The sequence below is a fragment of the Rousettus aegyptiacus genome, unplaced genomic scaffold (assembly GCF_014176215.1).
Source record: "Rousettus aegyptiacus isolate mRouAeg1 unplaced genomic scaffold, mRouAeg1.p scaffold_m13_p_18, whole genome shotgun sequence".
In the NCBI taxonomy this organism is placed as follows: domain Eukaryota; kingdom Metazoa; phylum Chordata; class Mammalia; order Chiroptera; family Pteropodidae; genus Rousettus; species Rousettus aegyptiacus.
In genome coordinates this window covers 9,528,002-9,553,991 of record NW_023416293.1, presented here as the reverse complement: position 1 = coordinate 9,553,991, position 25,990 = coordinate 9,528,002, and the positions used below count along the sequence as shown (strand labels likewise).

General features: G+C 40.9%; 1 protein-coding gene across 1 annotated transcript in view; it reads left to right on the top strand.

Annotated features, from left to right (window-relative positions):
- Positions 1 to 25,990, top strand: part of USH2A (usherin) — a 526,768-nt gene that overhangs the window by 120,858 nt on the left and 379,920 nt on the right. The window contains exons 13-15 of the mRNA XM_036235436.1: positions 7,213 to 7,396; positions 14,482 to 14,645; positions 21,100 to 21,258. Coding sequence (XP_036091329.1) covers positions 7,213 to 7,396; positions 14,482 to 14,645; positions 21,100 to 21,258 — 507 coding nt within the window. The remainder of the gene's footprint in view (positions 1 to 7,212; positions 7,397 to 14,481; positions 14,646 to 21,099; positions 21,259 to 25,990) is intronic.

Sequence of the window (25,990 nt, the reverse complement as noted above, 5' to 3'; positions counted from 1 at the left end):
GTCCGTTCCGTCCTTCATCTCTCTGACCTCATCTCCACGAGTCTCCAGGTCCTTGTTCCTCTGCCGCCCACAAGTCGAATCTGTCCTTGCAGGTGTCCAGAGCTCTGTGCCGGACACACAGCGTGTACCTGCACAGTGGGGCCTCCTCATAGACTCCGTGAATTAGGAGAATCGTTACATTTAAATACAGCTCGTGGCATGCTCTTTGTAGGCAAGGGCCACAGTAAGCATCCTTGTAATAACATGTGCATTGGGGGGCTGTGGTGTGTTATCCTGCAGGGGAAGGAAGAAAACCATAGCTTAAGAACTTGTTGTGGTTTTTTTTTTGACAAAATAAGACATTTCGTACACATACGTGTAGCATATGGAAAGGTCCAAGTGTGTATGTGTGGACCTTTTGTGTGGTTTTGTTTCCGTTTTGGGTCCTGCATTCCTCTGGCTTCAGAAACTATGTTGAATTTTGTTTTCCAGTTTTATTGTCTAGAACTGTGCAATTTATCTTGGGGAAACAAACAAACAAACAAACACTCATATCCCGAAGTATCTTTATCAGAAGCAGATCTTCAAGACAGGCAGCTCTGCAATGGGTACATTCAAATGCCCTGCTGTGATCGCAAGCTTTCATTTTACTGTCAACTCATCCGAGAGGCCAGATCACGTACTGGGATGGTCACCAGTGAGCCTAAGGCCTTCTGCCTGCCTTTTTCATCTCTGCTTGTAAATAGTATAGGCCCAGACGAGACTGCTGCACATAGATTCTTGTCCCACTTTTTTTATTAAAAAAACATTATTAAGGAAGGTGCATGTAATGAAACCTCATGTATTATTAACCTAACCTTACTTGGATGTACGAGGAATAGGCTTAATTCAACTAAAATTTATAGGCAATTTGTTAAGGCAGCAGTGCACATTAGAAGGTACATTAGAGCCACATTGGTTTTAATATGCCATTCAATAACTCGAGCAGAGGTTAAAAATGCTGCTTAACCTCCATTAAGTATTTTAAAAATGCTTTAATTTAAAATTATTTGGAGCGTGTGTACATATATGAACGTACACATGCCCACACCAATAAATATAGCACTAAATATGTTTTCTCCGTCTGTTTTCTCAGTGCTGGATGACCTCGAAACATTCAGCAGCAGGCACTTAATCAGAGGCCAGGCCGAGGGAGGCAGGGAAGGATGTCAAGGCATCTCGAGCCAGTGACCCACCCTTGTCCTTGAGAACTAGAAGCAGAGAGGGTTTATTGAGGAGTCTGCAGCTTTGGAATAAAATAAAGGCTAATTTATAATGAAAACAGCTTCATATGACATGTTTTGTGCTAACAGGACAATTCCTCATGCCTTCCCCCGGTATTTACTTTTGGTTTTGTTTTAGAAGTCACGCAGACTATTAGAAAGTAAAACAAAAGTATCGCGTTCCATTAAGGAGCATATTGTATTTGTTAAGTAATGAGCTCGTCCGCCAGAATTGCATGCGAGACCCTGTCAAGGGAATTGGAACTGGACGGCTGATGTTTTATTAAAAGTCAGTGCATAGGAGTCGAGATCCATTTATGCCACATGCCCCAGTGTTTGGTGAAAAAGCTTTCTAGATCGACATGTTTTTCACAGAGAGCCCTGAGTCTCAAAACAAGAGTTTCTTCCTTGATAAGCCATCAGAAAAGAATCTTGTCACAGGCAGTATAGACCATAATTTAAGGCACATCTGGGGGGGGGGGGGGGACCTTAACAAGTCATTATTTAGACTTTAATTTAGGAAAATCCCACTTTCACAGAAAACTACCTAATAAAATTTGCAATGATGATAATAAATAATATTTACTGTCTATTGTTTGCCAGACCCTGAAATAGGGTTTTATCTGAAAGTCCCATTTGATATGCACAATATTTCCATGATGGAAGGACCAGCATTATTCCCATTTTCTAGTATGAAAAATGGATTTTGGTTAAGTGGAAGAGCTATTTACAAATCCAAATCCATGTGAACCCCAGAATCTGCACTCTGAGAGTGTGAAACTTTTCTTCGAATAACTCAGTTACCCGCCTCCACTCTCAAACTCAGCTCAACCCGCGATTCTGGCTTCCCGCCTCAGGCCCTGGCACATATTGTAGGTTGTGCAGAATCCGAGTCATAGTTATAAAATGAAAATTAACAGAGTCCTGGGAGAGGCTAGAGTGATCAATTAACAAAGAGCTGAACGAAGCGGTGTAAAAATGGACTGATCTCCATGGACTGAGTCGGAGAGATTTTTGAGATGGTGCTGTGCTGTACAGGAGAGATGATAACGTCCAGCTGATAACTGTCGAGACTGAGAAAAATGGGAACAAAGAATATAAAAGTTTTTCTGTGGATTCTGGAAACACACATATATGTGTTTTATATTTATGTTCATCCATAATCTACAAGATACAATCAGAGCTGCCATTATTAATATTCGTTGTTGTTATTAGACCCGATTCTTAAAGAATATACTTAGGCAGCCCTTTCATAGGTTTTCACATAAATCAGAAAACTAGTTTTGTTTTTAATGAAAATAGACACATCCAAATGAATGTTTTCCCTTATATGAGCATGTTATTATATTCTTTGTTCTAAGGACAGGAGACATAGTTTTGGGATGACAATTTGTTTCTGAAACTCCGTTCCAGCTCCTGATGTGGCAAGGATTGCATTGACAATTTATTGTTCCTGATTCATATACATTTCCTGCTAGGCCAGGCCACTTACTCTCATGGCTCACAGATTTATGCTTACCATTTTCCTCTTCAGTGTTAAAAAGATCATCTCATATTTTAAAGGGTAAGAGATATCTATCCATTCATCTACACATCCATTCATTTCAGCCATCTATCCATTTCATTCGTATATCAATTTTTTCAATAAATATCTGTTGAATAAATGACTAGGTACCAGGGACTGTGCTGGTGGTATAAGATACACAATCATAAATATATTAAGGCGTTATGGTTTGGTAGGGGAAACTGACTCGTGCCTAAACATAACACACTGTGATAAGTTGCAATATTGGAAACACACAATGTAAAGAACCATAAAGCGAACGGATGGATTAATTCTTGGAGGATGCGGGACATGGAAACTCAGTTGAGAAAGTGACTCCTGAGCTGAGTTTTAAAACTAAACAGTAGTTGGTAAGGTACTCAATGAGAGTCATAGCAGTCGAGAGGAAGGCCTAGAAGTAGGGGACTTAAAGTGTATCAGAAGTAATTGAAAAAGAGCTTAAATTTATTTTTTTAATAAGAGATATTATATATTGGGACAGATAGCATTAATATTTATGTACTTATTGATATTTGGTCAACTCTATCAATAATTGCAGCCTTATTTTTATTTAAAACCATCAAGTGGAGGGAAATTATTGTTTTAATTTGAAATCGGCATCGTCTAGTAACACTTCATTCTGAAAATTTCGATTCGTGAAAAAGAGTTACTAAAGTGCTCCTTTGTTCCTTGGCATAGGTGAGCCACAAATTCCTCCCTGGACTCTTACTATTATGTCCATTCTCTGGCTTAAGCTGAGTCGTTTCTTCTAAATGGCTCATAATTAGCGCTTAGCCTCGGCTCTGCCCTCCTTTTCTGAATAAGGCCTCGAGGTTAAGCTTGTTTTCTTTCTCCCATTCGAAGACCTTGGCAAAGCCTAGTTGTTCATGGTCCTCGGGAGGGACATTGCTAGGAAATGGGCTCTTCCTTTATGCCCGAGACAGGTACTGCGCTGTGCAAATAGCCGCGAGAGGAGATACTACCAGCTGCCTTGCTAATAACTTGGACTCTAAGGACTCTGCAAACCTTCTTCTAGATAAAGCGACACTCTTTCATGATACTGGTGACTTTTTTTTTTTTGCTTCAGCTGCATAAGGCATCGTTTTCTACATGAGGCTCGTCTTGCTTGAGACCAGGGGTTAGGGGAACTCAAACTGGGGGGAACTAATGAACTTGAGTGGGCCGATTTGTGCTATACATGTGTGAACTCTCAGCACTACATAATGTAAGGTAATAACGTTGTCTTAATAACTCTGCTTAAGTGTGTGGTACAGAATCGTTCACGGAACGAAACCGCAAAAAAAAAAAAAATCGGTTAAAACGAGGCAGCCACGGAGATGTGGAACGTGGAGTGGAGCTAATGGGAAGAAATCAGAAATGTATCGAGTTAAGGAAAAGAAATTAGGGTCAGTCATCTTTAGGCTGCACCCACTCAGGAGTTGAAGCTATAGGAGAAGGGAAGGGAAAATGTTGTTTTCTACAGTTGGAAGTCGTAAGAGGAAAGGTAATGGTCTAGAATTAGGCACATTCAGGTAAGCTGAGAGGTACCATTGAACAGGAAGGTACCTGAGTCATCCTAATTAAAGCTACTTAGAAATAGGACACAAAAACACTGCTGGGATTAGCCTTTGTAATCATGCCCCGGTGGGGAGGAGGGAAATTAACCTCCAGACAAATCCCAATGTCATCTTTATCTCGAAGCTCAGCCTCGAGGTTGCTGCCTCCCTACCGCCGTGTTCTTCTCTGCTTACATCCGTAATTTTTGCATGGCATTCTTTAGTCTCGAAAACTCGGGCAACCCAGGCTTCCGCATCAAAATGTACCCCCCTTATCTTTACGGATTTATCGAATGATTTATCCTTAAAAATCACCCCTAATTGTTCTAGAATCCTCCGTGGCTCAAAGCTATTGCAGCAAGCCCAAATTAATTCTGCTTCTAAGTATGTGTGCTAATGGGTAATTTATCCAAATTGGAGAGCTGTTAGTACATTCGTGATACTATCATCGCAAATTTAAGAACCTAGGTACCTGCCCAGGAAAAAAAAAAAATACATAGAATCACAGCCACAGTGGTCTTGAATCCAAAGTAGAAGCCTTCTAAATTTGTGCTTGGATCATGTGATGAATCAGGTGCATGACCACACTCTTTCTGGAAACACATATAAGGCAAGTTGCTATCAGTAGTTGCAAAGAAGCAAATGACATAATCTAGTTATAAATCACAGTTAAAAAATGACAGTATTAGCCAGGTCTGTCTAACGGAATGGCGCGGATTTTGAGCTTCTTCCTTTTCATTGAGCTTAATCTTTTTTGTTTCAACTCTCTCTGAAGCTCTCCAGGAGAGCGTGTGCAGGGCCTAGGAGAAGAAAAGCTAATTGTCGATGGTTGTAAAAGAAGGGCTTGTTTTCCACGAAAGCCTCAAATGGGTTTTAGAGTGTTTCAATTACTTTCGTTTTTCGCCGTAGAATAGATAATACAGAATGGATTCACTTTGTGTTTATGTTCTTTCTCCTTCAATATCACTGATATTTTATGTACTTAAATTAGTGATCATGACAATTGCCCAATTCATTTTCATTTTCCAGAACTATATTCATTAGAACCCTTTGCAATTCCTCTCCCCATTGTTTCAATACAATTTCTTGGGACATTATGCATGTGCTCATGCGTGTATATGTGTATGTGCATGTGTATGCACATTACATATAATACATAGACACACATATCACGTAGCAGCAAGAACCATTTCTCCCTCATTTGCCTGCTCCATCATTCAAATGACTAATGCCTTTCTAATTTTATAACTGCTGACTTCCACCTTCTGGGTCCAAGAAATTTTAAATAACTTGAAAATATTTTTGAATCATATTTTTATTTCTTTCCTTTTGCTATAAGAAAATGGGGTTTAATAATCTAAATTCTGTTTGTTTGTTTTTAAGATAGTGTTTGTGGGAATCAATACCTATTTAATTAAGAATTTGGTACATTTTTGCGGATTCATCCAGTATTTATGGAGTGCCTACTTTGTGACAAGCACAGTACTGGGGAGATAGTGATGAATTAATCAGATGAGGTTCCTGCCTTCATGGGGGTTTCGATCTGGTGGAAATGAGATTAATTGTAACTTCCATGAGCGCTGTCAAGGGAATAAACGGGGCGCTTTGAAACCGTGATAGGCGCATCTGCACTGTCCTGGAGTGGGATACTCAAGGAAACCACAAGACCGGATGCGCGCTAGGGTGAGCTAAGCAGAAAATGTGGGTCGGAGTCATTTCGGCAGACGCGCCAGGGATCGAGAGCGGGAGGAGGTGTGAGCGGAGCAGACGGAGTAGGTGACGAGCCGCGAACTGCAGCTGGAGAGACAGGCGGGACGCGACGGAGGCTCGAAGGCTATGTTAGGGATTTGGACGTTTTTCCTACGGGAAGTAGGAAGTCATCAAATAGTTTTAAATAGAGGAATGGGATGCTGAAACTGCACTCTAAAGGAGACTGTTCCAGCTACTCTATGCGGAATAGATTGAAGGGGGGGGGGGCAAAGGGGCTCCATGAGAAGAGACGGCCTCTGTAGTTGGGATGCCTGGGTTCAAATCTGGATCGTGCTGTTTGTTAGCTATTGTTTTAGGGAAGTTTGTTAACGCTTCAGTTTTCGACTCTGCGTAACGGACATAGTGAGACCCCCTGAATTATTAGCATTGCTGGGAGAACTAAACGAGGTAATGATATAAAGCTCTTACCAAGAGCCTCTAACCCATAGCGTTAAACATAAAAAGCTTCGTGGTGATTTTCCACTAGGGAGGTGGCCATGGGGATGGGGAGCAGAAGTCTCAAATTCCTAGGACACAGTATTTATAGGACTTGGTGAGTAGCGAGACGAGGGAGCAGAGAGAAGCAAAATTTTAGCAAAGTACAGGGTGCTCTGTTAAATTTGAATTTCAGATAATAATCAGAAACTATACAAACAGATATCAGGCAGGAGGGAGGTACTTTTACTCAAAAAAATATTGTTGATCAGAAACTCAGATTGACCTGGGCGTCCCGTGTTTCCTCCGGCTACGCTAACTGAGATGGCTCAGAGGTCGGCGCTGAGCGTCTGCGTAGACGGCGAACCGTGTGGCGGGATGGGGGCCGTGGGAGGGAGACCGGGTGTCAATGGGAAGACTGTGGAGCGGGTTTGCCGCACGCTGGGTTCTGGGTGCCAGGGAGACGCCAGGCGCGGGCCCGTCATTTACCAATCCTTCCTTTGGCCGCAGTCGACACACAGGTCCAGCCCGGCTGTAACCACATCTGTAGCGCATATCAGTTTAGCGCCTCGGCAGAGTGTCGTCCTCTTTTTGACGCAGTCAAAAAAAAAAAAATGATCTTAAAACAAAAAAAAGAAGTGCTCGGATTAGAAAGCGAACATGGAAACTCGTCATGTCTTCGTTTCAGGGTTCTACGTCTCCCCGGGCCATGCCGCTGGCTGCCGGCCGTGTTCGTGCCACGCGGCGGGAGCCGCGCATCGCCCCTGCGACGGCCTGACCGGCCAGTGCGTTTGCCGAGACGCCTCCACCGCCGGCCGGCGCTGTGACCGGTGTCGTCACCTTTACTTCGGCTTCGACCCGCAGACCGGAAGGTAAAAATGTGCAAGAGCTAGTAATTCCACATTCGTATTTAGTCACATTGGCAATATCTTGTTTTCTTTGCTTTTTTCTTTCTTTCTTCTTTTTTTTTTTTTTAACAGTGATGACTTCGGGGACAGTATCTTTTGTAAAAAGCAATATTTTCTGTCCTCTCTACTTAGTCGATATATTTTAGACTCTTCAGTGTCTGCGTTTATTAAACAATGGTAATCTTTAACTATTTCTTAGAGTTCCAGTGTATTGGTTGCTATGCATTAATAAATATGCCCAATTTTAGGGCCCGGGAGTATTTAACTACATACAATCTTTTTCTCTCAAAGAACTTACAATGTGGATGTGGAGATGGACAGATAAAGAAATATCCATAGAACGCACGCACGCGCGCACACACACGCGCGCGCACACACACACACACACACACAGTAAGGGCTGGATAGCTAACACACGTAGGCATGTACCTTGTTTTGCATGGCCCCGGAATTTCTCGCTTATTTGTTGATTGATTTACTGCATTCTGTTATGTCATCCTTGCCATTCTAATTTAGATTTTAAAACTGGCAGATAAGAAACATATCTTTGTATTCGATGATATGATTTTTCTCCCTGGTGTATAAAGTCCATCCTGAGAGTAAATTAACCGGTTTTCAAAGTTACACTGTCTTTAATGTCCTACTTCTCATTTCCTGTGTATCGGCGGGCATTCACTTTCATGAATTTATGTTAATCGTCGTATTTTTGAAGATGAGCTGGAATGCGAGTTTCATGTGAAATTTTTTTTTTTTTTTGGTCTGGTCGGATTACGAATTTGTCTAGGGTTGGAACTACATCCATCAATTCTTTGGCATGCCTTTCCTCAAACAGCTAGTACTGTCTTCTGCTTATGGCGATCGAACCTGTTTATTAATGTGCACGTATGTGTCTTTATACATACGACTGCTAACTGTTCAAGGGTTTAAGATTAGCCGGGCTATTTTTAACACGTTGCCCGCCCCCCACCCCACCCTCCCCGCACCGTCTGCCTCTGGCCTGTTATTAACTCCTGCTTAACACTTCAGAGTGTGCACGTGGTGATAGGGTAAATTATTGAAAAAGAACTCAAGCTAGTTTATGTAGAGGGTACACACACCCTTTCCCCTTCCACGTTCACTTTAAAGTGTACAGCTGTGTTTGCTGTATTGGTCTCTCAATTTATTTTTTAACTTTTTTTTTTATACTCCCAAGGGCAAAATAAATAAAATAGGCTCTGACTCTAAACTACAGCAACACCAACCAAAATGTACCAAATGCAGTGATAACAAGCTGGAAAATCGTTTGCCTGTTTTTATCCAGGTGGCTCATTTTTCAAAAGCTACCTATCACGAAAAAGGGGCACGTGTTTTAGAAAGCTGATCCAAGTGTGAAAATCGCTTCATTTACCTCTGACGCGGAAAGCAAGCATGATTTAATCAGCATCAAAAACAATGAGGCCAAAAAATTCTGCCTACTAAAAAATCAATAAAGCAAAATAAATAAATTATATATATATACCTATATATATATATATCTCATATTTGTCTAAACCAAAAACAATGAGACAAAATGGGCCACATTCACTTCGTCCCCATTGGCAGTTGGCACCCACATGAGACACAGCGCTGTCCTCAAGTTGACCTGTAACGACGAGTCCTCCTTCCCACAGCCCCCGTGTCTGCTCTGGTACACTCCTGTTTTTCTTACATAACATCCACACATCACAAACCCCACCACAGTTTTCTTCCCTAATGTCTTCTCTCTCTATTTATTAGTTGTATTTTGTCTTTTTTTTCTTAAGCCTCAGCGGGTTAGATGTATCACTGTTCATCTCTTCCCAGCTGACACACACTGAACTATAATTTTCCTCGGATGGTAGAGGCCATCGCAGGCTAGGCTGGCCGGAGAACCTCAAGGCTCAGAATTCTAAATCACACAGTCACATTTTCCGGTGACCAGATGATTTGGGGTTTGACTGCAAACTCGCTCCGTTTGAACACTGAGTTGTAGATTTGTGCCAGTAATTTTTTCACCTACGTATTTCCAATTGATGCCAATGGGTCTTTTGTCTGAGAACCAGATCAGTGACTTCACCTGGAAGCAGACAACTTCCGTGCCAACTTCTTTCCTTGCATGATGTGGCGGTGGGGACATTGGGGAGCGCGCCTCACAGTGCCATGCTCGTCAGTGACTCCTCGTGAGATGACCTGCTGTTGTCTTCAGTGACGGGGCAAACGGCCTCGGCTGTCACCAGCCCTGGCTAGCCTGCTGGGTGAGGCGACGGCTTGCTCGCCAGGTCGTGGCAGAGTCCTGAAGAGACAGCGGAAGCGTGCAAGGCCTCTGGAGGCCTCTGCTTGGGAGTGGCACAACATCGTTTTTGCCTTAAGCTACTGGCCAAAGCAAATCACACGCCAGGCCATATTCAGGAGTGCAGAAATGGACTATTTTTTTCATGGGATGAATTGTGCAGTTAGTTGCAAAGGACCTGCGTGAAGAGAGGGGTGAAGAATTGTCATTTTTGCAATCTACCGTGACCACTAACCAGTATGCTCTCCTTTAATATGGATTATATATATGATTCCGTAAGAAACGCCAGTTTTTATAAATTAGTAGCATTTATTTAACGCGTTCCGATAAGATTAGCATGCTGTTGGGCATCAGGATCTCTAAGGTCTAGTTATGGCTTTTCACTACACCAGGTGTGTTAGTTTCTATCACTGCTGTAATAAATTACCACAAACGTAGCAGCTTCAACAGCATAAAGTATTATCTCACAGTTCTGGAGGTCAGAAGTCCTAAATTAGCCCCATTGGGCTAAAATCAAGGTGTCAGCAGGCCGATGATTCTTTGGGGTACTGTAGCAGAAAATCCATTTCCTTGCCTTTCTCGGTTCAAGAGGCCACCTACATCCCTTAGCTCAGGGCTCCTTCCTTCATCCTCGAAGCCAGCAGAGGAGGGTTTTCTGTCTTCTCACCTCTGCTTATGTCCTGGCATCATTTCTCCCTGCCTTCCTCCTGCCAGAACCCCTGTGATTAGCCAGGACACTCTTGGATACTCCAGGATAATCCTTGCATCGTAAGGTCCTTAGTCACGTCTGCAAAGTTTATTTTATGGCGTGCAGTGTAACATTCACAGGTTCCAGAGATTAAGACTTTGCCATTGTTGGGGGCTGTGATTCAGCCTGCTCTACCAGGATTCAGCAAACTACACCCTGCAGCCAGGTCTGGCCCGCCACTACTTTGTGGAAATAACGTTTAATCGGAGTACAGCAATATCCATTCTTCCTACATTGTCTGGCTACCTTGATGCCCCTACCGCAGAGCTGAGTTGCAGCAGAGAGTGTATGGCCCACAAAGCCTCAGTTATTTACTGTCTAGTCCTTTACAGGTTCACTGTCACCTTGGGCAAGTTATTTAATCTCACTAAGTACTATAGAATCGTGGCTTTTTATACTTAGAACCTTAAAGGTAATTTTGGTTAAACATTACCCTAAATGTTTCTTTGCATAAATCATCTTTTCAGAATAACTTGTCATTTAGCTTCTCAAAGGCATGGAAAAAGAGCTCACTGTCTCATGAAGCAGTTTAGGTTTATTTCAAACAACTCTAATTCCGAAGAAATAGAAATATATTCTTCATATTGAACAAAAATTTTTTTCCTGCGACTCTCTTACCTAGTTTTATTTCTCACCTCCGGAGCCATAGAGAATAAGTATAATCTCTTTGCCACCCAGGAGGACTTTAAGAATTTGAATCTGCAGTCATCCTTCAAAGTGATGTTGCTACGGGCATGATGGGTTGAGGAAAAGTGACCCCGGGTGACAGCGTTAATCTAATGAATCATCGGGAGTCTTATTCCTTGTAAAAATGTTTGGTGTTGGTGACCAACATGTCACCAACTAGGGCATAGTGTCAGCAATGCCCTAGACGACAGTTATGTCACCTCCCTGGACTCGGACACCACCATCAACAGCCGAATGCAAGGGAGTCACTGTGCAGGTCTAGCTCTTTTAGGTCCCTTTCCCGGTGCTGAGGAAAGCTTCCCCAGGGGGCGGATTCCTTCTCAGTGCTCCACCCCCTGTCCCCTCCCCCGCCAGCAGACTAGGCAGCTGCCCCTTTGCTGTGACACCGAAAAGTCCACGCACATTGTTATCGACGCTCTTTTCGATTTCCACTTCTCACTCGACTGTGAGCTCCTCGAGGACAGAACCGACTCTTTCTCGTTTCTATTTATGTCTTCAGTGCCTTTTCTAGCCCCGGGACATAATTAGCCTTCGATGATTTTTTTTCTTAATGCAATTCAATACATTTAAATCGATTTCATGGTACCCACGAGTTGAGGCCCCAGACCGATGAGCGATGCCCAAAGAGCAAAGCCAGTAAAGTGACTAACATCCTGGAACACGTCCCTGGACCTCCTGTGGTGGCTTCCCCTCAGATGATGTACTGTCCGGCAATGAAATGCATTATCGAAACACATGCCCTTCATTAATAGCGATGCTTCTGCGGTAGTAATAAGTAGAACGACTCTTTCTCTTATCATTTGTACAACCGGAAGGTACTCCCTGGAGAGTGAGATATGTGAGACTCGTGATTTAAGGGACTGAGGCCAATTAACTCCTCTCCCATTGTGCCCAGTGAGCACGCGAGGCCCGAGCAGAGCCGTGGAGTGCTGGCCGGGATTAGCAGTGCTTTACTCCTGTTTTGTTTACCATAATGAACTGGTCAATAAACATCACAAATTGTTTATCTCTATAAATCTTGACAGATTACTCTTTATGAAATCCATTTAGCAAGTGAGGTTTTCCCATAAGGATGAAAAATGAAGATTTTAAACAGATTGCGGGAGAAGCGTCGGCTCTACCAGGAGAGTCAGTGTAATAAAGGCTTCTTTATATTAATATTACGAAAACCATTTATCCTCACAAAATCAATATCACAATTCATCTTAGTTTGGTCTTTCTCTTTCTAAGCTTAAAATGTCTCTTCCTTTATTATGTATAATTTTGTCTTAATAAACGTGAAATATATTTCATTTAGGAGGTGCTCTTGAGGGGTGATAACTTATAAAATGACATCAGACTTGTAGCTTATTTGCTAAGGGTCTTGGAAATGTTTAAAATTATATTTGAGTGGCTGAGAAATTTACAGGAATCATTTTACTTAAGCCTTAATTACAAAATTATCCCCAACGTCCTTTGGGTTGGAAATAAACTATAATATTCAGGATAGTCTCCTGTGACTTCATTCAGATAAAATTCCCTTTTACTGAAGTCAAGCAATTATAACAAGTCAGATAAGTTAGATAGAACAATGGCTGGGATGAGAAGCTATAAAATCAGAAGTAGTCACATTTAATTATTCAAAACACCGCCTGCTTTCCTAAGAAGCGATTTATTTATTCCATTTGGATTCAGAACTTAATATGCCATGGATGTTGACAGAGCTGACGTAGAGGTAAGCAAGTAGCTGGAAGAAAATAGAACAGCATCAAGGAAAGGAATTATGTTCTACACTGGAAACTGCTACCCTGAATGCACCGTGTATGAAATAAGTGTGATTATCTCATGAGTGAGTGGTAATAAAAACAAATACTCAGAAGATACTCACTCATGAGTGGTGTGCTGATAAATGTGCATTGGGAGGAGCTTCCTCTTATTGGATGTGCTTACCAATACAACCTAAAAAGCCCGCAAACAATATACTCTAAGTAATAGCATATAACGAAATTGAGAACAAATTAAATATTTCGTTGCTTCTATAATTCCACTTTAATGTCAATGCTACATTTTCTTCAGCTCTAATATTTAAGTAGCCTAAGCAAAATGTCTAGTTTCAAATGGAGTTCTGATGCAATGTCTTTACGTAAAGGACTTAATATAGTTTTTTGTAGGAGAAAAATGTCCTTTTATCGTGACAGAAAAAGGACAAACTACAGCATAGCAGTTTTCAAGAGAAACTGTACTTGATTTATTCCCTCGGTGATATTAGTCCATAAAACAAATTTGCAGCTTATTTAGCAGCCTTAGCTTTTATCAGCCTTTTTAAGGGTGTTGAGTGATTACCCATGAGATCACACCATAAAAGTTGCAGTGGGATAAAGTAACTCTACCCATCCGGCATCTTTATTAGAAAATATAGGTGAATCCATAAGGTCACCACTAAACGTATCATGTGTAGAGCCCCGTTTAAAGATGCCTGGTCTTCTTACAAGTGCAGTTTTGGCTTCTTTAATACTTCGTGATACCAAAATCGCTCACCTTGATCTGTGACACTAATCTCGCCTATGCGTGTGAATAATTCACTCTGAAGAAACAGGTTTTGGTTTCTATCATGGCCAAATGCCAGGACACTGATTTTTTTTTTCACACGCTACTTGGGGACCAAGAAATTTAAGTGGAAATGAAGTTCTCTCATTATGTTTGTCACTAGCATCTTTTCACAGATCATAGGTGATGCTATTTTCCAGCCATTCTGGATAAGGGAGTTTAGTGTGTTAAATAAAAAAAAAAAATGAAATATATATGAAGACATCATCAATATTGGACCGTTGTCTTTCTCAATATGTCTTCTTAGTGAAATCTAGTCTTTATAAAACTAAATGTTAGACTTTCGAGATCTTTGGGGAGAGCAATGATTATCATATCTAGTTTTCTGGTTCACCACTTGATAGGTACTTGAAAAGATAATTTCATGGGGGCTTCATCTTAATTTTGAGCTGTCAGGGTAACTGTTTTTGTGAGAAAGTAAAATTTGTAGTACTCCTAATTGAACGACTGATATTCAGCATAATCTAGATGATGTATTCTGACATGTGAAAAAGCAGTATAACACTTTTTGGCCATTAATTAGTTTACAAAGAGAAGACTTCATTTAATCAGTGTTTTGATCAAGGTTTTTTTGTTTGTTTGTTTTATTTCATGCTTGTTTGTTTAACTCAAGCATACTTTTCAACACGTTGGCTAAAACAGACTGTCTTATTCTACAATGTTATCAATAGATGTGGCTTACGCTATGAATTATTAATCAAAACTTTATTCTCTTTAATGGTTTATTTGTCTTGTTTTCAGATGTCAGCCTTGCAATTGTCATCTCTCAGGAGCCTTGAATGAAACCTGTCACTTGGTCACGGGCCAGTGTTTCTGTAAACGATTTGTCACTGGCTCAAAGTGTGACGCCTGTGTTCCCAGTGCAAGCCATTTGGATGTCAGCAATCTGTTGGGCTGCAGCAAAAGTAAGTGAACTCTGGCCCGGTGCTGATGGAGACGGTGTCCATGATTTTCTTTCTCCACTGAGAACCCATCAGAAAGGCTTGGGTGCAATGTGGAGAATTTAGGTAGAAATGGAAAGAAAAAAAAATACACTCAATAAAATTTGTATTCTTTTCCCTTGATTCTATCATTGAATGGGATTATGTGATTATATCAGTGGCGAGACATTTACAATGATTAATTGAAATGGTAGCGCTAAGAAGGTGGACATAATCCTGATTTCCCCAAGTGTTGGTTTCCCCGTACCCGGGACTTTCAGTGTAAAAATCGGTATATGACTGGTTAAACCAAAACTATTGGTCACCTCACCAGACAATTTTCTATAACACATGGAAAATTTATACGTATTTGTTATGTGGTTTATGTCCCTCCATCCCACAAATGGTATGGGTCCTTTGCTACTATTGTTTATTGATATTAGAGCAATTATCACTACCATTATTTATCACAACATATTACTGACTCATATATTTGATGTTCCTTTCTTTCTACTTTTGCTTGTATTGGTTGTTTAAATGACTCTCCCCTTTCTGGTTTAGCTCCCGGAAGCCAAAGATTACATCTTAGTGTCTTTTGACTTTTCAACACCCTTTTCCGGTTCTTTGAATTGACTTCACGAGGTCACCTGCCGTCCTACCATGTCACAACATATTGACAATTCCTTTAAATTGTCTTCAAGATCATGTATTCTTACTTTTCCAGAATTCCTTAAAAAATGCCTGCTGTATTTTTAGTGGTAAGAAGTCCTCTGCAACATACTGTACAATACGTGTCCTCCTCGAGGTGTCCTGAGACTGTCATCAGTCACAGTGCCAGGAAATGCCACAGTCAGGACCAACCATCATAAACGTGTGGGCCTAGAACTGTGCTATCTGTATTTAAGAGAGAGAGAGAGAGAGACAAGTAATGGAATATTGGACTCCACGGCGATTGTGCTAGATTTTGAGGAGGTGAAAGGCAGGGTGTAGCTAGCTAATGATTAACGAAACAAATTTAGATTTTGGACATGTGCACATTATCTTCAGCATCCTTTGTTTCATTGGTACTTCTGGGTTTTAGTATAAGTGAAGCCTTAGGTATTTATGCTACTCTTGAATAACGGCCATCATAATTGCCTGCATGTTAATACAGTCTAAACTCAAATCTGGTTTTCACTGAGCATTTCATATATGTTGTTCATTGATAGCTATAGAATTGATTTGTGTGCAATTCTCGTATAGTTGAGTGTATTCCTTTAAATGTCAGGTTTTAAACAGAATTGCGACAGCCTTTCATACAACACATCTTAGCAGTATTTGATTGGTTCTGCCACGGATTTTGTGTGAAAGTGTTCGCATTAGCTCTACTCTCTGCTGCCCATCCTTGCACCTGAGTCACGGTCTAAGAATTATACCTCAGGCAAAACTGGGTGTTCTGGCCACTGGGGACTCAGCCTGCTTTTCTTAGCGGCAGACGGTTTCTTTCGAGTCCCACCTTTTCTTCTCTGTACTATGCATTCTTGGTGTTTCCAAATGTGTCCCATTTTAATCGTTTAAAAGACATTCACATTCCTAATCATTCTCCCACCGGACATGCTCATCTTGAGTTTCTGTCTCTTTAAAGTCACGATCCGCAGTATTGAACCTGTTCCTTCAACTCTCTGGTTATTGGTGGTGGTGCTGCTGTTTGGGTTTGTGTTTAATGGGGCTGACAAAACACTATGCAAAGTCAGAAGCCCCGCATCACCAGAAGTAATTCATTTAAAAAAAAAAAAAATGAGACAGGATTCCTGCCTCCAGAAGAACTCAAAACGTACCCAGCGAAAGTGACGGACATGCCGGTGATGGAGGGGAGCAAACGTGGTCACGGGGGCGTGCTAGGCGTAGGGCGAGCATGGAGGGGGTCCGCTTTCTCTCCTCTTCTGCCATGATTGCCACGTGGCCCTTGTGTTTTATCTCGGCAACGGCCAGGACAACCGGCTTCGTAAAGACATGAAGCTATCGAAAGGAACGTAGCGCTATCTATTGTTGAAACTGTGAACTACCTCTGGCTGGCATTTTCCTCCCGGTCCAACAGATGTCAAGAACGTGTTTGCCTTGGAAGTAGGTGTGTTTTATGGTGTCCTTCTATGCAGCTCGGGTACTGTGGGTTTGTAACTATTACCTTTCTGTTTTCTTAGAGACCACTGACTGTAGTTTAGCAATAGTATCTGTTATTATTATTATTATTTTTTTTGGCATGGGGAATTGAGGTAGCAATCCTAAGATATAATTTCCAGAGTGCAGGAGAATCGATTTGATTTCAGATAGTTAGCCACTCTCTGTAGCATGCTTCCTTGTCGTGTGAATCACGTCTTTCCTATCAATATGTATTTCACGCTTTCAAAGTGATAGTCATTGTCTTTGGTGGGAGAGACAGAGGAAAACAGTATCTAGTAGTTCTTCTTTCTTTCTTCCCCAGACTTCTAGCTATGAACACACACACACACACACACACACACACACACACACACGTCATGAAATCTTCCTGATCGTTTGCTGTTTCTAACTAATCCCCATCGCCTCTTGAATAGCATCAAGCCCAGACAAGTAGTTCTTCTCATCCTCGTTTTCTCCTGTGTATAATGACTAAGAACACAGTTCACAAATTCAGCATCCTTCTTTTAGCAGAATGAGATACCCACAAAGAACGTAGACGTTCAGGGTCCCCCCAGCCTTCATTACCATGCGTTATCTCATCATCTCATTTGGGGTTTGAACGAGGAACGTGTCATTACTTTTCTTCAACAGGCAACCCGTAGTATAATTCCACAATATCATTTCTGTTCCTCGTTCCTTGTAAGCTGTACCACGTGCCCTCCAGTATCTTTCCTCATTCAGACTTATGAGTTCCATGCAGGTTATGACAGTGATCAGTTTCCCATTAGTATATTAAGACAGAATATAATTTTCCCATTAAAAAACATTATCTCTGTGTACCTCTCGTCAAAGAAACTCTTAACGATTTTTAAATATAAGAATCAGGATGGCCTTGCTACATATTTTGAGGGTAGAGAGAAAGAAGGTAGTATTTACTGAATACTTACTTAAAATATACATATATACCCATAGTATACACATATGTATACACACCTACACACGTAGACGCACACACATTTTATATTCAGAATAACCCTGAGAGGTCGACGTTATCATCCTCTTATTATAAATGAAGAAAAGTTCAGCGCGTCCATTAAAAATGTGACTATAGTCATAAAACCACGAAGGTGCCCAAGCCAAGATGAACACTCATAGTGCCTGCACAGATGACCGTGGTCACAACTTTATTATACTTTCTTAAACAAGAGCCCGGCATATGCGGAGACTATCCTGGCCCCTTCGATGAATGAACCTAGGAACATTTTCTCAGAAATCTACTTTCCGCACATGAGGAGTGATTCAAGTTATCTCATGCCCAGGATTCCATATTTATTTTTAGAGTTTCATCGAGCCTTCTAAACCTTCAGGTCGATGAAAATTCTCATGTTAATGTCAAGAGGGCACTGTTCATTTATGCTGTTAAGTAGGACAAGACTGTGGTTAGAGGTGGTCATAACACTTAAGCGGCTTTGAATGTTTGACAGAGTCTGTGTGTGTATTTGTGTGTTTGTTGCCAAGGAAATTTTCATGTAATATGAATCATTTTCAGCACCCTTTGACCTGGGACTGAAACATCTCTCTCAATCATCCTAAGAGTATTTCACTGTCTTAGAAAATAGTCTGAAGGTCAGTTTTGAGTGCTTTAACCCCAAAATCTTTTGCGTTCCTGATAACATGCAGAGTTTTCAATGTAGTCGCTAATATTCACTAAAAATATATTAAATTGCCATGGATTGCAAGGCTCTTTGCGAGTGCTAAAAATGGGATGGTTTATGATCTCTGATGCTCCACCAGGAACAACGGGATTTAGAGCTGTAAATGAAAATTCACCGAAAGATGAAATGCACCGTCGGCGTTCATTCAAAGTGACCACGTCCGATATGGCAAATCCGTGAATTCAAAAATACGAGGTGCTTTCAGAAATAATTCTCTTTTCGTGTGTCATTTGGAGATTGTTCCTACTCTTGTTCTCTATCTAAACAGACATATGGAGAGTTAGGATTTTGATATTACGACGGAAATTCCAAAGGGGAAAAAAAAGAGAAAAAGTGAGAGTGTCTCTAGTTTGAATATTTTTCTTTATATGGCAGCAATATCATGTACCACAGTATTTGAGACATTTATAGAAAGCCTATACTCAATGTATAGAATCGTATGTATTTCAGAACCAGTGTTCTTGAAATGCTTTCTTCAAATGTTCTTATTCGATTATATCATGCCTTTAAAATGGAGTGTGTCGCTCACGAATACTGATGATAGTACTTAGTTGAAAGTCTTCTCCCTGGGCCATCTGTGCAGGGCCATCTCACTTTACTACTACACTTCCCCACTGTCCCCGGTCCCCACCCGCTCTCCTCCCGGGATTCTGCGTGGTCTGACTCTCGGTTGGCCGCAGCTCCGCACAGGGACCTGCTAGTCAGGTGGAGGCCAGGTGGGCGGCAAAGTGAGGATGTCTAACGCACAGCTTCTGTCTGTGTGGCAAGTGGCCTTGAGCTGGCTGTCTCCTGCTGTGGGCGGCCACAGCTAGGGGCACGTGCTGCTTTACATACAGCCTTAGGGACAGCGTGTGGCAAAAAGGTAACACGGGAAGACCTGTGTGCAAAGCTCCCCTTTGGCTGGCATCGGGGGCCTTGGATTTTGTGCGGGCTTCCGCCATCCCCCGAACTGATCGGGGCGGCTGACTGTGCCTCAAATTTTGCACATCAAGTGGTTTACGTTTAACACGTGCTTTCCCCCCGGGAGGCTGGAATCTGGGGGGCTGTCCATGGAGACAGAGGCTGTCCCTAGGAACAGCCCCTGATCACGAGCCCTGGACGCTGCGTGTCCGACGAGCTTCCCTGGTTGGCACCGCTTCATACATGTTTCCTTCCCCAGCACGGCACCGGGGAAACTGAGCACATCCTGAGTGGCCGGAAGCTTGCGGCCGGTGTCCCCCGGACCTCGCCCATGGGCCTTTTCCCTTTGTTGCCTGTCCTTCGGGGTTTTTTTTTTCCTGTAATAGGTCTTAGCCGTGGGGAGGACTGTGCGCGGGGTCAGTCCTGTGAGCCCAGATCACGGGGGTGGTTTGGAGGACCCCGCACATAGGTAGAGAAAGAGCTCGCTGTCACCAGCCTCTAGAGTGCTGCTCCATTTTCCCCCGTTTTCTTACGTTCTGCTCACGTTTTTGAAAGCGGTTTCTTTATTAAGCTCTCTATTAAGTTCCTTAATTTGAATGTGTTCTCTCTTTTTTTCCCCCTGAAACCCTGACTGTAACCTAGTGACTGCAGATACTTTACATATAAAAATATTGATAATTATTTGATTGGTTCATTTCTGGACATGACTTTTTAAAGCTTCTTAACAAAACATATCAATGGTTTAAAAAATAGGATGACACAGCAACTTGTACCTTTGGCATCGTATTTAATGAGAAAGTCTTATTCGGTCACGCCTCCCTCAGTGGACGGAGGATCATGCATCATGTTAAACCAGAAAGGGGTAAATAAACGTGTGGCTAATAGTGTTTTCCTCCTTCGTGTTTATATATTCTGGAGTTGGGGAGAATGAAGGCTTCCTCTAAAAAACAGCAAAACTAAGGAAAATATACAATGGTAAGAGTCGATGTTTTCATATCACTACAACAGTGAGACGGATGCTTTTCTGTACCCGATAGAAGCATTCATATCTCTATCGGTCTCGGCATCTCTAACAGGTGTTACGAGCCATCAGGTGCCGGTGTATTCACACAGTGTTTTCAAATTGGTTCTTGCTAATATTTAGACTATTTAACATCCATAACAACCATAGCTATTTGTATCACCAACTATTATCTTTTTTATTTTTTTAACACTGTGCTCTGTGAAGCAAGATGAGGCATCATGCTTAATGCAATGGAAAAATCCCTTTTAAAAATCTGAAAAGCATGCTACTTAAATTCCAAGTTTCAATGGACCTTTTTTGCATCAACTTTTAAATTAATTGAATAGAAAGTAAGTGTTATGCATCCTTGGATAGTTTCTCAAAAAAAAAAAAACGCAAAGAAAGAAGTGTTTAATGTGAGTGGTTCCCTCCCCCTCCAAACTATATCTATATCAGCTACATAGTACTAGAAATTTGTTTTATGCTTACAGATAAAAAAAAAACTTCATTTTAGACATTCCTAATAAATAACCTTTGTTGGTTAACATTTTGGTAAACCACACGTCTTCTTGATAAAGTAACCCTGAATCAGAAAGACCTCTATGGTGGATATCTTACTTCAGTTTACTCGTGTGCTTATTGATCGCCTTTGCTAATAAATGCTCTCTCCATTGTAATTTAGCTCCATCCCAGCAACCTCCACCCAGAGGACAAGTTCAAAGTTCTTCTGCTATCAATCTCTCCTGGAGTCCACCCGATTCCCCCAATGCCCACTGGCTTGCTTACGGTGTGTTCAGGGATGGTTCTGAAATCTACACAACTGAAGATCAATACCCATACAGTGAGTCTGAAGCTTTCATGATGGAAAGATGTAATATTCTGAGAATTGATACATTAGTTAAGTTCTTTGACATTGAGGATGAATGCTGTTGTGGTTTCCTCTGTCTGGCACAGTGTTTCAAGCAGAGAGAGAATTACAAATCTCACTAGTAATCAAAGAAATGCAATAAGAATGAGATGCTTCTTATTTGATAAACCCTTAATGCTTATCAAATTCTCAAAGATGAAGAGAAAAAGGCCCTATCTGGCATTATTGATGAGGATGTGAAGGAGCTGGAACTTATACATAAACTACCGGCAATCTGTGTGAGTTCACTAGTACAACTTTTCCGGCAGGATAAGTAGTTAAAATACATGAAAAACGTTACCCTTTTGGGTACTATTTGACTTAGAAAATATGCTTTAAAAATATATCTTAATAGTCACTGACGAATACAAAATCACAAAATATGTTCAAACCTACACTCTTTGTAACAGCAAAATGGTGGAAAACTTCAGACATTCAAAAATTTTTCCATAAATTATGGTACCTGGAATAATAGAATCCTGATATATTGTTAAGTAAATTGTAGGATATGATAGCTTTAAAATGATATCTTAGTTTGCATATGAATGAATGGAAATCTTCATGATGTATTATTTAAGGAAATAAGGTATTAAAATAATTTATAAATTATATTTTAATTCAAAAATATATAAAATTCCTGAAAGATTATAACAAACCTATCTATAGTTTTCTCTGGGTGTAAGGATTACAGGAAATTTATCAAATATTTCTATTGTATGAATTCAACTTTTTTAATTTGCGGGTTAAAAATGGAGGAAACACAACGCGATCTTAAATTGAGGGAGGATATGAACAGTGAGCATTATCTTTGCATCTGTCACTTTTATGAAGATTTTAAAGGAGCTCGAGACACGTCTTTAAAGAATATTCGTTCAGGGGTTTTAAATATAGTTTCCCTAAAGACAGAATGAAGAGATATGAAACGTTCCATTCCTCCAGCCCCATCTTCTCTGATAGTCGATCATAGTCATGTTTCGCTACAAGCTAATTTAAGAAACGAGCTTAAGAAACATTGCAACAGTGATGCCAATTCAGGTGCCCATTGCGTCTTCTTTGTTTCATACCCAATTTTCCAAATTTCAGTTTAACATACTTAGGTAAGAAAATACATAAACCTATGTGGAAACACCCAATTTCCATACTCTTGCTCAAAATGTTTGGGAGGATGCCTTTTTTTTAACTTATTGGCTGGCTGTGAAACTTCTGCATAGCATTCAGTTCTATTTTACATATATTTTCACAGTTGATAGTATGCACCTAATTCTGTATGACTTGCAACTACCCTATAATGTCCAGACCTTTCAGGTAGCTCCGAGTGTCTCCTCAGCACTGCAAGTCTTGCCTGAAGTTAATGGAAACCCTGAATTTCATGATGCAGATTGCAGAGGGAAATGAACATCTGTCTACATCTGCCACGTTGGCAGAACACCCTGAAAACCTGCTACCAGAATGTTTGTTTTCTTCCAAATATCAGCGTGATCCAGGTGTCCCGAAACTTAAACTTTAGTGACAGGAATAGAGAGAGTTACACAGATATTGAAAGTGATTTTGGAGATGATGGTACCACTGGTTGAATTAGTTCTGAAGTGGCAAATTAGGGTCACCCAATTTTTCATACAGCCTAATTAAACAATAAAGTTGAAGTTTAGTTTATCTGTACTTCATTCGGTCCAGAAGCATGTTTTCCATAGTAACATGTTGTGATCTGTTTTATAGAACACTGCATGTGAGAACAACAATGTGGCTCTCTTTGTAATTGCACTAATACAGAATCCAAACAGCAGTTTCTTACATAACAAATGTGTGCTTGTTCACTAATCAGGCAATTATATAATCCTATTAAACAAAGTATTATTTCCTAAAACCCTATTTTTCATTAAAAAATGCTACTTTTGGCATTTCTTGACAATCACTATAATTAATGATGTGAAAATTATCCGCATGATGGCATTTGAACAGTGAGAACAATTGGTTACCGCTGTCAGAACTTTGTATCATTCTAATAATATCCTCGTGTTTATTATTCTATTTCCAGTGTGTGGATAGCATGTGCACTATGAAAAGGGAACGGCACTTATATTCAGTCGGATGAACACAAATCTTTGGGTTAAATAAAGGCATTTGGAATTATAGGTGGAGAATCATTGAACTTTTCAGAGAAAATTAATAGTGTTGTCTTCCAAGCAAGTTCGATCATTGCTCAAGACCATTATAGAACTTCTTGTTAGAGTAAAAAAACCTTCTGTAGCTGGCCAGGTGCACAATGGGATTCTGTAGGTCAGTAGTTTCTAGCCTAAGATCTTGACAACTGCTGTATGATCATTTTTAGAGCTTGTAGATTATTGGTTATTAGTAATAGCATGCCAGTAATGGTGAAGTGATTTTAATGATTTTTAACTTTCTGAATAATCAACTTGTAAAAAATAAGGTGTAGGCAATGGTTTCCCTAAATAAAATCGCGCTCATTTGCATACTCCTAAGTTTTCAAAATCGGAAGAGAAAGGCATAGAAGTCAAGTTACCACACTGGGAATTACACGTAATCAGCACCTAATATCACCCCCCGTGCAGCCCTAATCTGTGTCTGTGTCAGAAGTAGGAAGAGAACAGCTGTCGTAGGAAACAGCATTCTTTCAATAGCATCGGAATTTTAGGAGGTGGCCAGTGAATCACATTATTATTATTATTATTTTCCCTACCTGAGTTTGAAACTAAAAGAGAACTAGACATAGGAATAAGGCAGATGGAAATTTAAAATAAAAACTGTCTTTATTACTGATAAAAACCAGATTGGAGAATATATTTTTCTATTGCAGGAAGACAGATTCGAAAAGAGAAAAATCGATGGGCCGATTGGGGCATGCTCTGCTTTTGGCCCACAAATTCACAGCCAGCTAAATCATTTCTCATTGGGTATGCCATGAGTAGGGAGATAATCCTTAAATGTCACTCGAGGGAAATGCTTCCATAGAGTAACTAGAGGATGACAATTTTGACATTAACAGTTTAAGTTTAGAGTTTCAGGCTATGGCATATTTTAATGAACCCTAGGTTTTCATTTGTACCTTTACTATTATTATAACTTAATTAATTAATCCATACTATAATGTAACAAGTGGTCAGTTGGTTTCTTTAAGAGAAACAGAAAATACAGGGAGGACATTAAAAAAAATATGAAAAGCAATTTTTTATAAGGTTGCTAATACTATTGCCTAAATTGAGTATATATGGAAAATTATTCATTCATTTACTTGTTCATTCAATAAAATTTTATTCAGCTCTCACTCCAGACCAGGAACTGTGGGAGCCACTAGAAATACCAACATGGAACAAATGACTTTCATTATCGAGGGGGCAGATAGATGAGTAAACCAATACTCTGTGGTTTCTGTGTCCTGATTGGATCCTCGTGCAATAATCAACATATTTTCATGAAGAATTTGCAATGACACATATAACAGAATGGCAAAATCGGTCTTCACTCAGATGTTTGCTGCCTTTGTCCATTCAGGCTGCTACAAAAAAACAAAACAAAACAAAACAAAACAAAATACCACCAGCTGGGCGGCTTATAAACAACAGAAATGTATTACCTGGTGTTCTGGAGGCTGGAAGTTCAAGGTCAGGGTACCAGCCTGGTCAGGTTCTGGCGAGGTTCTCTCTTGGGCTGCAGATGGCCACCTTCTACCTGTGCCCTCACATGGTGTAAAGGAGGGCGTGTCTTTCTGCGACCTCTTTTATAAGGGCACGAATCCCATTTAGGGACTCGCCTTCCTAACCTCCCAAGGGCCTCCTCTCTTAATACTATCACCTTGGGCATTAGGCTTCTAGGATATAGATTTGGGAGTACACGAAGATTTAACCTATGACATTCACTGCTCCATAAAGATGTAGCTATTCTTCAGTTAGTCCATGTCTCCCTCCACCACGCTAGAACTGGGGCAAGCACAGTTTTCTCCTGGCCCTTGGCTTCTGCAGAACCTTCAGGGGATGCTGGCTCGTTTGTGAGGTGTAGCTGGCCAGACCGCAGCCATTGGTATTCTCATGGAATCCGCTTCTGGTGCGTGAAGCTGGTGAACACATGTTCATTTTCAGCTTGGTTAGGTCTTCGTGAACACCCCACTATCTCAGCCTGCCCCAAGCTCTTTCTGTTCTAGGAACATTCTGGGATTTGTTTTCCATGTCCTTCATTCACCCTTTGGCCCTCCCAAGGCTGAAGGACCATCTTGCCCCAGAGGCAGAGGGTCCCATAGTAGATGCACTGGACAGCATGCCCACTACTCAGGAACCAGAACACCCTGTGGATGAAAAGCAGATCTGGGTGCCCAGCTCTTCTCCTGTAAGCACCTAAATATGCTCGGCCTTCATACTGCTGAAAGGTGCCCTGTCTCCCCTTCCCATAAACACCGTCCCCCAAGGGGGCAGGCAGCAGGATTGTTCCACAGTCCTACAGTCCGCTTTGTACCCCCTGAGAACGACCAGTCCCGGGCACACGACTCATCACGTCCACTCCTCACCTTTTTTTTTTTTTAACTTTTTTTTTGTCTGTTCTCTATTTATCCAGGACTTATCTTTTATAAATTGCTAATGACAAATGTGTCCAAAATTCACCAACTTATAGTAACAACAAACATTTGTAATTTTGTAGTTTCTGTGGGTCAGAAATT